The sequence below is a fragment of the Pipra filicauda genome, unplaced genomic scaffold (genome assembly GCF_003945595.2).
Source record: "Pipra filicauda isolate LSUMZ 115617 unplaced genomic scaffold, ASM394559v2 scaffold36_size6622888_pilon, whole genome shotgun sequence".
In the NCBI taxonomy this organism is placed as follows: Eukaryota; Metazoa; Chordata; class Aves; order Passeriformes; family Pipridae; genus Pipra; species Pipra filicauda.
Window position 1 is genome coordinate 4087043 of NW_024104498.1, and position 15916 is coordinate 4102958.

Consider the following 15916-nt stretch of genomic DNA (forward strand, 5'->3'; position numbering starts at 1 on the left):
TCTCTTACACGCGGCGGTGAAACGCATTATCGAGTAGTGCCCGGAAAGTGGCTAACTGCGTTTGACACACGCCAACTCCCTGCCTCCACACTGGATAATTGCATTGTCAACTGTTCAGCAAAGTGGCAGGTGACACTGCAGCCGGATTGATTGTCCTACTATGGAGGCTCCCAAGACTGTCAGCCACCCAATCGATAGAGTTTACACAAGACACTGTGACTGCATCTGTAACTAATTTCAGTTTGAACCTCGCAAGATGCGGCTGTCCCTGTTTCCTGGCCTCTCTTCTTTGCTTGCATCTTCTCCCTGGACGAGGAAGTTGTTTTTCCACTGAAAGCCTGGTTTTATTTCTTGTTTTGGAGCTGGAAGTGAAGAAATCAATGGTGTGTTTTGTGGTTTCAGAGTTGAGGGCATTACAGCACATGGCTAACTAGCAGCTCCAGTTTTGCAATCAATAGGCTGATCAATTGATTAAATTAGCACTGATTTTTCTTTCTTCTTTCCAACCTAGAAAAGAATTAGTTTGGGGGGAAGAGCACGTGTGTTTGGCCTGTGAAATTTAGCCCTTGGTTTCTCCAGTCCTTGGTCGCCTTTCCCCCATGAATACAATCTCTGTGCTCATCATTATTTAAAGCAAACTGCATCGAGCCCTGCCACTGGCAGCAGCCCGATGTAAGCCAGGGTGTCACTTTCAGCTGTTCACCAGCCCTGCTGCTTCATGCTCGGCTGCCTTAGAAAAGTCATCCTCCAAGCTCTGCTGTGCTGTTTTATTATTGGCAAAGCTGCGACATTCCTGTGATCCCTGTCAGTGGTGCTTATTGATCCAGTGATGTGAATCTGCTTAGTGATTCAAGATTACTTTAATTCTCCCTCTTCCTTTTTTGTTTGTTTCCACCCTCTCCCCAGGGGAACAAAAGCTTTCAGATCCACCTTTCCCTGACTGTGGAAAACGAGCTGTAGCTTCAAGAGACCATGGCTGTTGCTGCTGCTTTTGTACTTCAGCTCCAGGTTTTGAAGAGCAGCCTGTGAGATAAACCTGGGGCTGTTCTCACCTTAGTGCATCAGGCCAGCATGAGGCTCTAGGAGGCAGCCAGAAGTGGCCACACCAGATCAGACCTTTTCTCTGAGTGCTGTTTTCTGTCTGCAGCCATGATCTGTACCTGATGGGTTACAAGAGCCATAAAAGACATCACTGGAATACTCCTCAGTTGTGCAAGGGGTGGGGAAGCCTCTTCCCTGAGCGTTGCAGCAGCTGGCTCTTACCCTGTACAGCAGGGCTTGCCTGCCCTTTGTTCAGCAGGCTGCTGCAAAATTATTTTAGTGGTCGTAAAATTATATGGCCCCTTTCTTTAAAGGCAGCTGTTTCTGTGATCTGTTAGCAAAGATCATTGTAAGCATCCACACCAGTAAGCAGTCAGGTCTCTAGCAGCCCATTTGTGCCTCTGTGAGAGCTAATAGATGGCATCAGATGGATGCAGCTGCTGTTTCAGGTGTGTGCTGTAACGACACATTTGGGTGTCAGTTTTCCAGGTAAATCACTGGTTTGCTTTAAATGGATCTGGCTCTAGAGAGATAAAACCCTTGTCTTGTAAGCAGCTTTTCTTGGCCTCTGAATGTAATTTTTGTCAGCAGCAGCCTGGGAATGTCACCAGAACTATTCTGTCCCTGTTTGTGCTAGGAAAACGTGGGGGAACAATTTCACAGTCCAAAAATGAGGCTGGGGAGGTATTACAGATCTGTAGAAAGGCCTCTGTTCAACATGGCCTCATCTCTGCCTTCCTCTTGTTTTCAAGAATTTTTGATGGCTTTCTCTTTCTTCCCAAATGCCTGTTACAATAAAACAGCATCCAGGCCACCTTGTCCTCTTAGCAGTAGTTTGGGATACTTCAGCAGATGATGAAATAAACCCAGTTTAGAGCCATTCTCGGGAAGTATGTGAGGCCTGGCCGTGAGTCTGCATAAACTACTTTTATTGCCTTCATTGTTTTTACTCTCCAAGAAGCCAACGAGTGACATTTCGGTAAGAAAATAGAGTGAACGTGCTGGAAAGGGAGGTTGTACAGAAGGGGGTCATGCAAGGAGTGTAATTAGCAAAGGCTACAGTTCTGGAGATTTATGGGAGGATTTTTTTCTTCTTTCCTGAACGCGTGTAAATTACCTGCGAACAGAATGAATGCCTCTTCCTGGCCAAAACAGGCCCCAGTAGAGCTGTATGCCTCTGAGATGGATTTGAATTTAGACCCATTTACAGAATTTACACAAAATTCTGGATTTCTAGAATATTTCCAGTATAGATTTGACACCCCCTCCCATATTCCTCGGGGGCCAAATCAGAGAAATGTTAGTTATCTAGGTGAGTTTGATCCTCTGCATGAGTAGCATCTGGTAGCTGCATTCGTAATGGTGGTGCAAATAATAATAGCGACATCTTAGTTTTCTTCCTTGGCTTTGTTTGGAGTGACAATTAAATATAAACATATAATTAAATGTATACATAACAGCTGGCCCCCAAAACTGACTTATGTGCCCAGACAGGAGTTGAGGAGCAGAGGTGGGGCACAGTAAATCTGTGCTTTCCTACCTGTGGTCACGAAATTAGGCTCATTTTGGGTCTGTGGTGGTCTGGTTGTCTTACCATTCTACCCCTAAGACTGCCAGTCTCTCTGTAAGCTTGTGCCTGTGCAGGAGCCAGCAGTGCTGCCAGCACCTGAAGCAGCATATGTTGTCACTTTGACCATCTGCCACTGAATGTGATGGAGAAAAGGAGGGACTTGAATGTGAAGTCCTTTTATCTGTTCTGTGAATCTGCTTATATGTCATGTTAATGACTCTCGATCTCAGCCTGGGCCACCATTCACTTGAGAGATCTTGAGGTGACCGGTCACTGGGGGGATTGCACACAGGAGGTGAGATTTGGGAAGCAGTGCAGAGGTCAGAGAGGATGCTTAGGCACAGGAGATGATTTAGGAGAAAGAAAAGTGCTATGACAACTTACAAAAAGGGGAAGGAAAGGATTTCTGGTGAGATTTATCTCCAGCCGTTATTAACAGGTGCATGGAAAGGGTGTGAAGTGTTTTCTCTTTCAAGCTCAGCTGATTCCTGTAGCCTGCCAGTGCTTGCAGCTGGCAGTGGTGAAGAGGCAGGCAAATTTTTTCTGCTTTTCAGACCTCTGAGTCAGTATTTCAAAAACACCATTGCTTGTGTAGAGTACCTAAATTTTTCAGAAAGTGCCTTGAATTGGTGCTCAGGCAGACTGCTCTGAGGCCAGCCCAAGCAAAGAAAGCTGTGTACACAGTGCTAGGTAAGTGATGTTGATAGGTACATTCTGATTGATGGGCGAGTTTGTCTCCCAAACTGTCACAGGGTTTATAGAGGTGCCACTCAATACCAGTGCTGGAATTGCTTGTCAGAGCACCTGGCTACAAGAGCAATGGGGATTGGAGACAGAGCTGTAACTTTGTTTTTTCTCTGCTTAATGGCCCCAGCGTCTGACCTGCCTGCTCACTCCTGTTTGTCTGGACCTTAAGGAGGCAGCTGGGATTAAGACTGTCAGAAAATCGTGCTGCTTTAGCATCAGAAGGCTAATTGTATCAGGGCTGGCAGCCTATGACAAGTGGTTGCCTCCTACCAAATGCACAGCAAGAGAAAAAAGTTCTTCAACAAGGAACAGCAACGTTATAGGAGAGGCTGCATTGGGTTTGTTCTTTTTGCATCTGAAAGCAGCATTTTCAAATTTGCATGTGGAATTACGTTCCTCAGGCCTTGGGTGACTCCAGAGAGTCACAGCTGCTTCTGTGAATAACACATCGTGTCTCTTATGAATTCCTAGGTCAAACTCACAACTTAACATTCAGTTGCCAGATTTCACTTCATTAACACGTGGGGATAAAGTTCTGTTCCCGAGTGTTGACCTCTGCTGGCTTTAGAGGTCCGCTCTAGGCAGTGTTGCTGATGCTGATGGCTGTGAATTACTGCGTGACCTTCAGAAGCCGAGCCTTGCTGGAGGAACCCTTCTCTGTTCCCAGCGCACGCTATTGAATTGCAAATCACCCAAGTGTAGTGGTAGGGGGTCTTCTGGAGGCTCCTGTTCTCCTCTAATAGGTCCAAAGCAATGCTGTTGCAAAGGCCATTTTATTCCGCTCTGCCCTCTGCGCTCCATTTCATGTTTTCCTTGCTCCTGGATGGCAGTGTACACCACCAGCAGGAGCTGGAAGTTGTGAGCCCTCTTTACATTTGGGCTGAGTTAGTGAGAAGCAGGTGTGATCATTTTGGGCCTTCCTTGCATTTAGTGGTCCTCTTAATCCATTTATAACAGCACTTGTCCAGAAATCTGGTTTGAATGAGCCTGAGATGAATGAATAATGTCAAGCAGTTCAGACGTCAAATATTTGAACAGCTGCATGGGTGTTTTCACTGGCTTTGTGCATGGAAGCAACCCCAGGAAGTTAGACAAGGAGGGTCAGGTTGAAATTGTGGCACCAAACGCCATCCCACTGGAACTGGCCTCAAAATCCATCCCTGCTGCAGAAAAAAGGGCATTAGGATGCTGATGTCAGGCCATTCATTCCACAGGTGATGCTGGGCCAAGCTTTGCATCCTGTCCTTTGGTGTTCTCTTGTGTGCAGGGGCAGTACTGGGTTTTATGAATCCTGATTCGCATCAGAAACGTATTTTGTGGGTTTTGATTTTCTTTTTTTCCAAAGCAGCTTCTGAAGTCCTAAAGCTGATAGCACAGCTTATATTCAGAGTATTTTCTGGATTCACAGAGGTTACTTTGGTTATAGCAAACGGTTTCTGAATTGGGGAGGTTTTTTCCATATTGCAGTGGACCGCATTTGGTCATGTCAAAAAAAATAAAATCCAAATTTATTGAAAAACTGAGAGTTGGATCACCTCACTGTGCCTTCCTTTAGTCATCAGTGTGGGAGTCCTTGTTTGATCAGAAAAGAAAATTTACCCTTCTCATACCCCTCAACCTGTGAACTTCTCCACTTCTGTTATGCCCTCCTCTCTGACTAAAAGGCTATATCAGATCATCCTGGTGTGTATCTGCCATTGCAACACATACTATCCAAACCCTCCCCCTTGTACTCCTCCCTATGTAGGAAGCATAGCACTCTGTTGGCAATGCAGTGGTTCCTATTATAGACGTGGATTCAGCAAAAGCTCTGGAGTATTTTCCTTTCAGACTTAAAAGGGATTTTCTTAAGTACAAAGGTTTTGAGAGCAAGGACACCAGGATTCTGAAGTCAAGGTGCCTTAATATTTGTAACCTGTATCGCAGTAAGCAGATCTTCTTGTCTTAAGCTCTAGCCATAAACCACTAGTTGGCTTGAGTCACTTGGAAACAAAATTGATGGAAAGGTGCACGTTTGCTGTGTGCTTGGCATCCTTGCAGAGAGAGGGACACAGGGAGTGGTCCCACTTACATTTCACTCTTTTGGACACCTTCCCCCACCAACCAAGGCACTTGCTCCAAGTATTCATTGTCTGGCTAACGTTCAGATCACCTCCTGGGACTGGCCAAGTCACAGCTCCAGCTTTACATGATTTGTGTTTCCCACAGCTACAAGAAAAATGAAGACCTCTGTGTCCAAAGTTTATGGCCTTTGAGAAGTGATGGGCTAAAGTAATGCCAGGTGCAGGGGACGGTGTTACTGCAGGTTAAATGCCATGCCTATAAATTACCACCCCATCGCCCACTCTTGACTTTTAAAGCAGCTTTGAAAGACTATCCAGCTTCTTTGACAGGTCTCTCTTGCTCCTCTAAATCTTCTCCCAAACATTGTGATGAACTGAATGAGTCAAGATTTACTAGATGAGCCATTGCAGCAAGAGGAGGCAGCTCGTGACACGTGTTGGCTGGCAGCATAAAGCCAGTATGAAACACTCTACCAGGGGTCTGCTGGAAGAGGACTGCCCCAGTGACACCATGGGGCTGACCTGCAAGGATGGCTCCTGCATTGTTGGTGCTGCTTGTGTTACCTCTGCTAAAAATTAAGTCTGGCAATTACTTGGAAGTAAAAGGTAGTTTATGCTTCTAGGGAAAGGTTAGTCTTAAAATCGCTGTCGTGCTGCAGCTATCACTCGTTAAGGACCTTCTTGATATTCAGGGAAGAGAAATATCAAATCCATATAAACAAATTTTATTGGGGGCTTAATGAATCAGCGAGAGCATCCATTCCTAGAGAGCCACAGTAAAGAACTGTGTCTGCATGGTGTCCTTGGAAATGAGACCTTTGCTTCGCCCTGCTCTCTGCACAGATGCAGACTGTTAGAAATATAGTTCACTCTTCTGGGCTTGTGTAAGTGTGCTGGTGAGAGCCCAGTAGGATGAACAGGCTCAGACATCTGTAGCACTAAAAAGGCTGCCCTAATGCTTTGGAATGTCCTCATTCTTCAGGTATGTGTATAATATTCAGTGCTCCTACAATAATTTTTTGCCTGTATCCTGCATTTAAAACCACATTAACAGTGCGGGAACATACCCGTTTTGGGGCATTTGTGCAAGGCCAAGGCGACATCTGCCTTACTCTTTCAGGGTTTGCAGCTGGGACATGCTCCCTGATCTACCACAAACTTGGGTCACCAGCCATCTGGATGGTCCTTCAGGCCCCAGCAGGCACCTCTGTCTGAGCCAGGTGTAAGTGAAGGAGTACTGAAGGCAGGTGAAGTGAGCACATTTCTATCTGCAAAGCTTATGTCCCCAAACAGCTTAGATCTGCTGCAGAATTGAACACAAAAGCGGGCCTTCCAACACTCTGGGTTTCAGGAGACCTTTGCTTAATGTGTTGTCTCATGGGACAAAGCATATTCAATGTTAGCTCACATAAAGAGTAAATATATGTCTTCTATATTTTCCCTTCTATTAATAAACCTTAGACAACAAATACCATGTGAAGATTAATCTTTGTAGGTGTTTAGGCAGATTCAATTAAAAGCCTGGGTACAGTTTGTGGTAACGGTCAACAAAATGCTTGGTAACCAAAATAAATGTATAAATTGTTAGAAAGTGGCAATTGTTGCACAGTCAGTCTCAGGTGGAACTGTAAAGGCTTGCTTCCTGCTGGAGTTGGGACTGGTCGTGTGCCTGACCCACCTGTGCTGGAAAAGCAGAACTCTTGATGAGTTGCGTTGGAATTTGCTCATATAAGAAGTGCTTGTAAGGAGCTGTTAATGACTGTGAAGTGTGATTCCCCCCACCCCTTCTAGAAACAGGTTTGCTGTTCTTAAGTGTATTAAGTTGTAAAAAATCTAAGCCATGACTAAATGCATTTTAAAAAGAAAAAGATATTTCTAATTGTATTTTAGCCTTTCCCTGCCCTCTGCATCTGAATTAAGGACTAATTCAGAATGTCCCTGTGGCCTTCTCTTACCTGCTGATAGTGTCGATTTTGTGTTAACTGTTTCTGTGAAAAATCAGTCTTTCCTATTTTGCTTCATTGTTTTTTCTGCCTTTGAGAGAGACCCTTACATTTTAAAATCACTCATGTAGAGCTAAAGGTCAGGAATGCTTGATTTTAAATGTTGGGGGGCATTTGGAACATAAAATCTAGGAAGTTAGAGCAGTTCTGTGAGTGTTCTTGTGCAGTCTTTGGAGGTGATACCTTTTATGAAGCTGTTAAGAGTAAAGGACATCGTGGAGACTGGTGCTGCAGCACCATTCTTAGGAGATCTACACTTCATCTCCAATTTAAATGCTCATCCATGTGTTTTATTTTCCTTCAGGTTCTGGGTTTATCATGTGCAGTGGGAAGGAGAATCCAGACAGCGACGCTGACCTGGATGTGGATGGAGACGACACACTTGAATACGGGAAACCACAGTATCGTTTTTGAAAGGCTCTTACTGAGAGGGAACCCAGAGGTGCATCTGCAGCTACCTTTCATACAGCACTGCCCTGGGAAGTGGTGGATAATCTGTGTCCAGCCCTACTGGAAATGACACGGCCTTCTCCAGTTACCATGTTATTTGCGCTAGCAGGGATTCCCAGTTACTCCCTCTGAGATCCTTCTGTTGATGGCAGCACCACTTCAAACCTGGTTGATGTCTGGAGGAGACATTGCAGGGGATCAGTTAATGTTTCTTTATTCTGTTCCATAAGCAATCTGTTGTCTCCATCCAGGTTTCTTCCATATGGATAGCTTTTCCTGCTCCATGGGTAGAAATTGAGTTTATTTTCCACAAGACCCCCCTTTGTTTTCAAGGGTTTTGTTCAGTAAGCACTTTTCACCTTCCCCTCTGACAGGCTGATTTTTTTTTTTCCTTTCATTAAACAGTTTATGGGCAGATGTATCATTAAGGGAATTTCTATAATTTGGGAGATCATTACTCTTATCAACTGTCATTTGGGGATTTCTCTATCTGGGAGCCAGGCTCTTTAGACACAGCTCTGGGAGAGCTGTGAGCAGACTTCTGCCCTGCAGCAGCTGTAACAACCATCAAGGAGGAATTCCTGCAAGAGTATTGGCAGACACTGCTCTAACTGTAATTTTTTTTTCAATAAAACCTATGGAATTAGGTTTTATTGAAATCTGTACCAACCTTTAAGATTGAAGCCCCAACCCTTAGCTGGTAAAAGAACTCTGTACCTCAAACAGAAATAGTGGAATTGTTCAGGTTAGGCTTGCAGGGGTTGAGGAATTGATTTTCCCCTTCTGAGAGGCAGTGGCATTATGTTACTCTCAAAAGACTTTGCCGTTTCCTTCCACCTAAAACAAAACTTTAATCCAGAGTTTAAAAGCAAGCCCCTTCATGGTTACCAGTCCCTCTTCTTTTGAGGTGTTCCCAGTTGGAATTAATTCTGTATCCCGTAGTGTCCCAACCATCTCTGCAGCAAGGCTGTGTGTTCCTTAACCCCTTGTGCTCAGGTACACAGAGGCAGACGTTATTCCTTGCACTGGAGAAGAGCCAGGTGAAGCCAAAGAAAGGGAGGCGCTCCGAGGTGCTGTTTTAAAGTAAGTATCATGCCTTTCCAAATCACTTTAATTACTGTTGGGGAATCTCAGTTTGTGGAAAATCTTCATTCACTTGAATGCTAAGGTCACGACGAGAGACTTACAAAGAGGCACAGTCTTGACAGGTGGATCTCCATTTCTACCTGTGCAGCCTCAAGAAAGCTTCCCTGCACACTCTCCCTCCCTGAGCCACCCCACTGCCCAGGCAGTGCAGTCTTTGCTCTGAACAGTGCTGGACAGAAGATGAATTCTGTTGATGAGGAAACTGTGCTGTACTAAGGCATCATCTTGCTTCACGATGGTCTCTTAGTAGTATAGCATGAGCCCATCCAAATCTTGTTCAGCACAGTAGGAGTCTGGCACCCAGGCTGTGATTTCATTGCATCCCATTACATGTTGTGGCATGTGCAAATTAATCCTTTTGTATTCAGCTCTGGATTGTTGCGGGATGTGTGCTCTGCCCACATACATATGTGGAGAATGTAGGCAGCCAGCATTCAGGGCACTTGGGGAAGCATTCTAGGCAAATAAAATAAGTCTTACCAGGGAGCTAGGATTGCTTTCCAAGCCCTCTGCCCTGCATAAAACGTGACTTAAATTACCCCTCTGTCTCTTTCACTGAGTGATCCTCTGAGGTCAAGGTTGAAGGGATTGATAGAGCAGTGAAATGAAGTTTTCTTACTGCTTAGCCTATTGCAAACACTAGTACAAAATTAGGTTTCACTCCATAGAAAAGTGGCGTCTGCCATACTGGATCCAAACCATTGGTCCATTCAATACTTTGCTAACCATGCTAGTCCAAAGGCGGGGCCTCAAAGATGCTGAACGTCCTTCACAGCCAGGACTATGGTATTGTAGCAAGAAGATACTGGGTTATCAGTGGCTGTGGACACTTTATGCTTGGTGAGACGACCGAGGACCTGAGGCCAGGAGACCCAGGTCCTTCATGTGTCTTGCACCTAACACATTGTTTTGCTGTTTGGGCAAGGTCCTTGCATGTTTCCTGGGTTTGTTTGCCCATCTCTAAAACAGGAGAGGTGATGTTGTTTGTAAAAGCACCTTGAAATTCTGGTGAGTTTCTGTAGAAATGCAGTGGTGTAGCTGAAGCCATGAAGCCTGAGCCTGTGTTACCTTTGAGTGCAGCTGTCTTGGCACAGAGAGCTGAAGCATCATACACTCACAGCCTGCTCAAAAATTCCTTTCTCTTACAGTCTCTCTTACTGGCTTGCAAGTGAATGGACAGGTTTAGGAGTTGTCTGTACTTCAGTGCTACTGGTTTTTTTCAAATGGGAAGATGGAAAAGATGGGGCTTATGAAGGTGTAAAGTTATTCCTAAAGGGAGAAGCTATTGCAGCGCAGTGGGTTTCTGTTCACAAGTAAAGTTCATCTTTGAAACAGTGCATTCAAAAATGAGCCTTAGGTCACAGGTGCTGTTTGAATCCCAAGCCTTCAGTCAGCATCACAACCCCTGTGGGATTCTGCAGAGGTCACAGCTAGAAGTGCAGGTAGGGAGAACAGTGGTAGAAATGTAGAGTAGCACAAAAACACCTCCTGCAGCTGGCCGTCTGCTCGCGTTTTGAAGCCTAGACTGATGGATAGAATTATTGAGAGAGAAGTGGTGGGTGGAAGGGGTATCTTTTTCTGAGCAGCAAAATTTTCCATATTCAACCTTTAGCATTCTGCCCTTTTCTCTTTTAGTGGTGGCACACCCAGTACTCGAATAACACCGGAGTTTTCTAAATGGGCCAGCGACGGTGAGTGTTGAACTTGTAAATTATTAATTCGTAAGCTACAGGAGGGCAGATAGATATTCCATATGTTCTGCTTGCCAGTACTTGGGCAGAGTAGTTACTAATGCTCATGCAGAGTTTCATCAGATATATATGCACGTACAGTCACACCATCTTTTTGAAACTTTACAGCACAAATAATTGTAGTCAATGGCAACTGGGGAAGTTCCCAAAAATGCCACCTTAACTGGTATGGTTATAAGAGATAGGGATTGGATTGACTTGCTGTTGTGTCACTAAAAGGCAAACTGCTGTATTATGGAGGGAGCCTACAGAGTCTGTGTGATGGTGGTGCTCAGCTGCTGAGGGTTTAAACTACACAGGCACACCTATTGCTTGGGTTTTTTTATCTGCTTTCTTATCTTCCCTTCTTTGAAAGGGTATGCTAGAGAATTGTATCATGGTCTTTTGGGTAGATTTTGTCTTTGGTGGCCTCTGTATGGCAAGAAAAGTCTACATCTCTGAAGCTTTCAGAGTGGTAACTGTAGGAGCTGTCCTACTTCTTGACCTGTAGTTGAGACTCCAGAGCAAATGAGTTAATGTGAATATGTACCTTTGCATGCATTACTTGAAAGCTCATACCATTAAGGAAGGGGGAAGCGTTAAAACCATTTGACTGCTGGGTTTTTTTATTTAATGCCAGCAGCACTAAAAGTGTAAACAGCAACCTAGTGGAAATATGAGAATAATAAAACCTGGCGCTTTCCAGCTGCAGATGCCAAATCCATTTCCAGAGCTGGGCAGTGCTGCTCCAGCTCCCTTAGGAAGGGAACTGAAGCTCAGCGACCTGAAGAGACTTGTCCCAATGATTTTGTTCCCTGTTCTGTAACTGTCATGCTTTGGGCATTTGATTCCCAGCCTTCAAAGTACCTACAAGACATAACTGCTTGCCAGTGGGAGGGGGTTGAGTAGAACCAGTTTTGCCAAGGGCATGATGGTTAAATGGAGAACACAGGATATCTATCACAGGCATTTTCTTCTGTGGGATAGGCAATCACATTTATTTTCTGTGATGTAGGAGCACAGCTTGTAGGTATGATCAGCTGCAGTAGCTACAGCCACAGAGGTGATGAGGGAAGCAGCCCTGATGACATTTGCTATGAGCTGTTTTCTTCATACCTTTTATTACCTGAAACTACGGTGCTGAACCTACAGCCCCGGGGCTGGCCCCAGGACAGTTCATGTCTCATCTCCAGCTGGTGTCTCACACCCTCTCCAGTGCTGGGAGCAGCCATGATGAGCAGTTCTGTCATACTAGTTACCTGACATGCATTTTTCTGCTTGTATCTGAGGGCTCTCGGCAAAAGGGAGAAGCTGGGTCTGGGCTGTGTGGATTTGCTCTGGACCCACCTTTGTAGAAGTACACTTCTGTGTGGCAGCTGCATCAACCCTTCTGAATGAAATCCTGGCTTAAACAACTGGTACATCTGTGAGCATCAGTCAGGATGAAATGGGAAGAGGGTAGAGGTTGTATCTTCAACCTTGAATCATAGAAGCATTCTGTCCAGAGAGAGCCTCCCCCTGCCAGACAGGGACATGTAGCATCCGTGTCTTCTCTCTCATACTGAGAATTGGCATGAAAATGACTCATTGGGGTCCTCTGAAACTGTGACTCGCTCAGACTATTTCATTGCAATAATCGGATGTTCCTTACTAATTTTTCTGTTCTTCCCTCAGCAGAAATGCCCTCAACGAGTAATGGTGAAAGCAGTAAACAGGAGACCATGCAGAAGACCTGTAAGAACAGTGACATTGAAAAGTGAGTGTGAAGTGGATAGCTTCCATTTTTCTTGTTTTAAGGAACCGTAGTGTCCCACTTGGTGCTCCCAGAAGCAGTGGTGATCTGAGGGTGGGCATATTTGAAGCTCTTAGCACTGAGAAGGGAAGTTGTGCTCCAACATGAAGCCTGGACTTGGAGCACTTGCTGCTGCTATGGTCACAGAGGGCCTGTGGGGAGTTCTCCAGCACATATCTGTGTGGGCAGGTACCCAGTGACAAGGAATTGGGCTCAGCTTCCAGAGGGCTTCTCCACTGCAAATTACCACCTTCTAAAATATGTAAATAGATCTGTCCATGCTTTCCACCATATTGTAGTTAACGTGGGGTTTTAAATGTTGTGTGTTGCATAACAGCCTAGACCAGAGCTGGAACTTTGGACAAGAGGTAAAGATTCAAAACCCACTTTAACCTGACAAAAGCAATTGGCTTGTCAAGCTGTACTTCGGTCTTCTGGATTCCCCCTGCAAATGTATCATGGGATCCTACTTTTACTGGAGAAGTTACCTTGTCATTGCACCTTGGTTTTTGAGGGCAGTCTTTCATGTGGTCTTTATTCTGTTTTCTCCGTGATATCTGCATGTTCCACCTTCCATCTCTCCAGCAAAAGGGAGAGATGCTGCTCCTCAATGTCACTGTAACTTGGCAGAAGCCACACTAAGAGAATTTCTTTTTCCATAAGATCCATATTGTGCCTTTGTATGGTTTCTAAGAGAAATAATGTCTCAGTTCCTGAGTTTTTTACCTACAGTCCTTCCAGTGATTTAGAAGTTTAAGTCCCTGTGTTTGAATGTACAGTAGTGCAGGGGACTCCTGGGCATCTCCTTTCCTGTCCCTTTCTGCTCACTGAATGTGCTGCAGTCTAGTCTGGGATAAAAATAAATGGTTTTATCTGCACTGTTCATTTGAGTAACATTTTCAGCCTCCTTCCACATGCTGCTAGGGTGACTTACTGCTCAGACAGATTTGATGGTCCAAACCTAAAACTGCAGACTCTTCTCTGCTGCCATGGACTGCATTAGCTGGGATGGGGCAGTGTTTTAAGTTGATTATTGCTTGATATAAAACATTGCCCCAAGATCAAGTGAGAGACCAAACAGCTTGAATGAGGTGGAAGCAATGAGGTAAATGGTGGGTTTTAAACATTACATTTTGGGTTGAAGTCCATGGATAATTTAGGATGGGGAAAAATCTGGTGGTAGCATTAAGCTGACTTCACAGAAAGTTGCAATTTTTTTAATGCAACTTGTTCTTCTGCACCTGGTCCTGACTTGAGAGGTTGTGTCCCCAGTACATTTCTGGATCTCTGACAGTTCAGGCAGCCTGGAAGAACATATGTTCACAGTCAGGGGTTAACTGGGGAAACTCCCTGCTGCAGAGGAAACTTTAACATTGCTTTGCTGCCTTGGCACTTGCCTTTTTACAAGCCTTTTTGTTAGCATGTCCCAAATGTTGGCTGTCTGCTGTTCGATGCCTCTCAGTGAGCAGACTTTGGCCAAGGACCACTAAGTCTGGGAGCTTGCAGGTCAGTGCAGAAGCAGATTTGTCCTTGGAGTGAGAGCCAACCAGTGCATGCTGTCTTGGTGGCAAGGGCTCATGCCTTCTGCCCTAATCTGTCAGCCTCTGTCTCAGCTGCTGCTTGGCTTCCCTTTGGGCCTCCTGCCTGTCAGCCCAGCAGCTCTCCACCCTCCCAGATCCACTCCTATTGAAAATCTTTAAACTGCAGGAGCTGAAAGGATTTGACATTTTCCAGAACACTTGAGCTCAAGTGATAAAACTGACATAGCTTTAATAATCTGATCAAAGAGGCTTTAGCTAGCATCTTTTGAAGGGTCCCAGAATCCTTTCCAAACAACTCTCATGCTAACACTACTGTGAAGTGGGGAGAGCGTGTATGTGTGTGTGTGCATGTATAAGAACACACACCTTGCTCTGCAATAACCTTACCCCACTAAAGCTTCAGTTCTGCTAAAAGTCAGCAAAACCCAATAGAAATTGCAGGAAACTCCTTAAATGTCTTGTTCAGTCTTTCCAAAAACGTTAATTTTTGAAAGTTGCAGGGGCACCTTTTTATTTAAGGTGCTTTATTTTACCGAGGTTCAGAAAACAAGATGGTGTTTCAGGTGGAGAATTCCTAGCTGCTTTTTTTTTTTGCTCTTCTTTCCTTTGAGATTCATGTGTGATAAATAGTTTCTGTCCTGCCATTTAAGGAGTCTCAATGCTCTGTGTGCTTGTCTGTGTAGAGGGGTTCTGTTAAATTAATTGATAACAGGGATCAGAGCTAGAAGCCTACAGAAAGGAGGGGGAAGGGTTTCTCACTGTCTGGCTGTTTCCCACTCCACTGCTGAGCCATGATATATGGCGACCCAGCCCAACAGGCTAAATTGATTCATCTCTAGTTCCTGTTTCTTAATCTGGGGCTAAATTGGTTTCATTTTTCTTGTTTTGGGTGGTGCTTACAGGAAGTTTTTGGCAGCATCACTTTACTCCATTGTTTGTAACTTCAGTTTTTGCCTTTAAATCTGAGTATTATTGATTGGCATGTTAAACCTCGTGTAGCACCTCATTAGCATTTTAAAAATTGTCCAGAAGCACATGGCTTAGCACCTGTGTCAGCCGTGCTCTCCGTTCAGAGCAGTGGCTAATAGAGTTAGCAGCGATCTGCGTATTGATCCTTCTCTCGTAAGAATGACGTTCCTTCCTCCCCTCTTCCAAAAATAAGTCCAGGCAAAGAGAGCAGCGTGGTTTTGCTTGTTTTTTAATCCATTAATACAGTACAGCAAGCAGTCCTCCTTGTAGCTGAAATTGTTTGCCTGCCCAAGTTCATTTAATCTAAACTTGGGTTTTTGTGGGAGAGTCTCTTGCATGCAGAACAACTAGATGGGGTTCGGGGTAAGTCTGTGTTTGTTGCTCCACTCCTTGTGCTGTGCCAGGTCATCAGCAGCTTGGACAAGCTGATCTCATCTGATAGTGTTGAACTTCAGATGGCAGCCACAATGGTGAGAGACAAGGTGCTGCTCCCAGCTCTCCTTCCCAACGCTGCAGGGTGTCTCAGCCCTGCTGAGCTTTTCTAATCTCAGCCATGTGGGGTGTCTGGGAGACACCCTGGGGTGCTGAAGGCTCACGGGGACAGGTGAAGGAGCATCACACTGTCTGAGCTCTGCCTGTCTGCTGAAGACCCCAGCCACTGCCAAGGCAAAGCTCAGCTAGTGCGACACTACTTTACCTCAACTTGAGATGCAGCATTGCTCAGGGAGAGCAGCCGGTCCCTAATTGCGCAGGCACCCCCCCCCGCTGCTCCGCCAACGTCGTATTCTCAGCACTGTTGCGCACAGAGACCTGCAAAAAGCACCTTCCCCACAAAAAGTCTTCCTCCCTGCTCCCTCCCAAGAT

At 45.1% G+C, this 15916-nt stretch overlaps 1 protein-coding gene across 5 annotated transcripts in view; it reads left to right on the plus strand.

Annotated features, from left to right (window-relative positions):
- The window catches only part of RNF220 (ring finger protein 220), a 219804-nt gene that overhangs the window by 179601 nt on the left and 24287 nt on the right, over positions 1-15916 (plus strand). For 3 of the 5 annotated variants that reach the window (XM_027747216.2, XM_027747218.2, XM_027747219.2), the window contains 4 exons: positions 7729-7825; positions 8871-8957; positions 10656-10711; positions 12428-12506. In XM_027747216.2, the coding sequence (XP_027603017.1) occupies positions 7729-7825; positions 8871-8957; positions 10656-10711; positions 12428-12506 (319 nt within the window). Of the gene's footprint in view, positions 1-7728; positions 7826-8870; positions 8958-10655; positions 10712-12424; positions 12507-15916 lie in introns of all 5 variants that reach the window. The other 2 variants (XM_027747215.2, XM_039384721.1) reach the window with 1 other exon arrangement.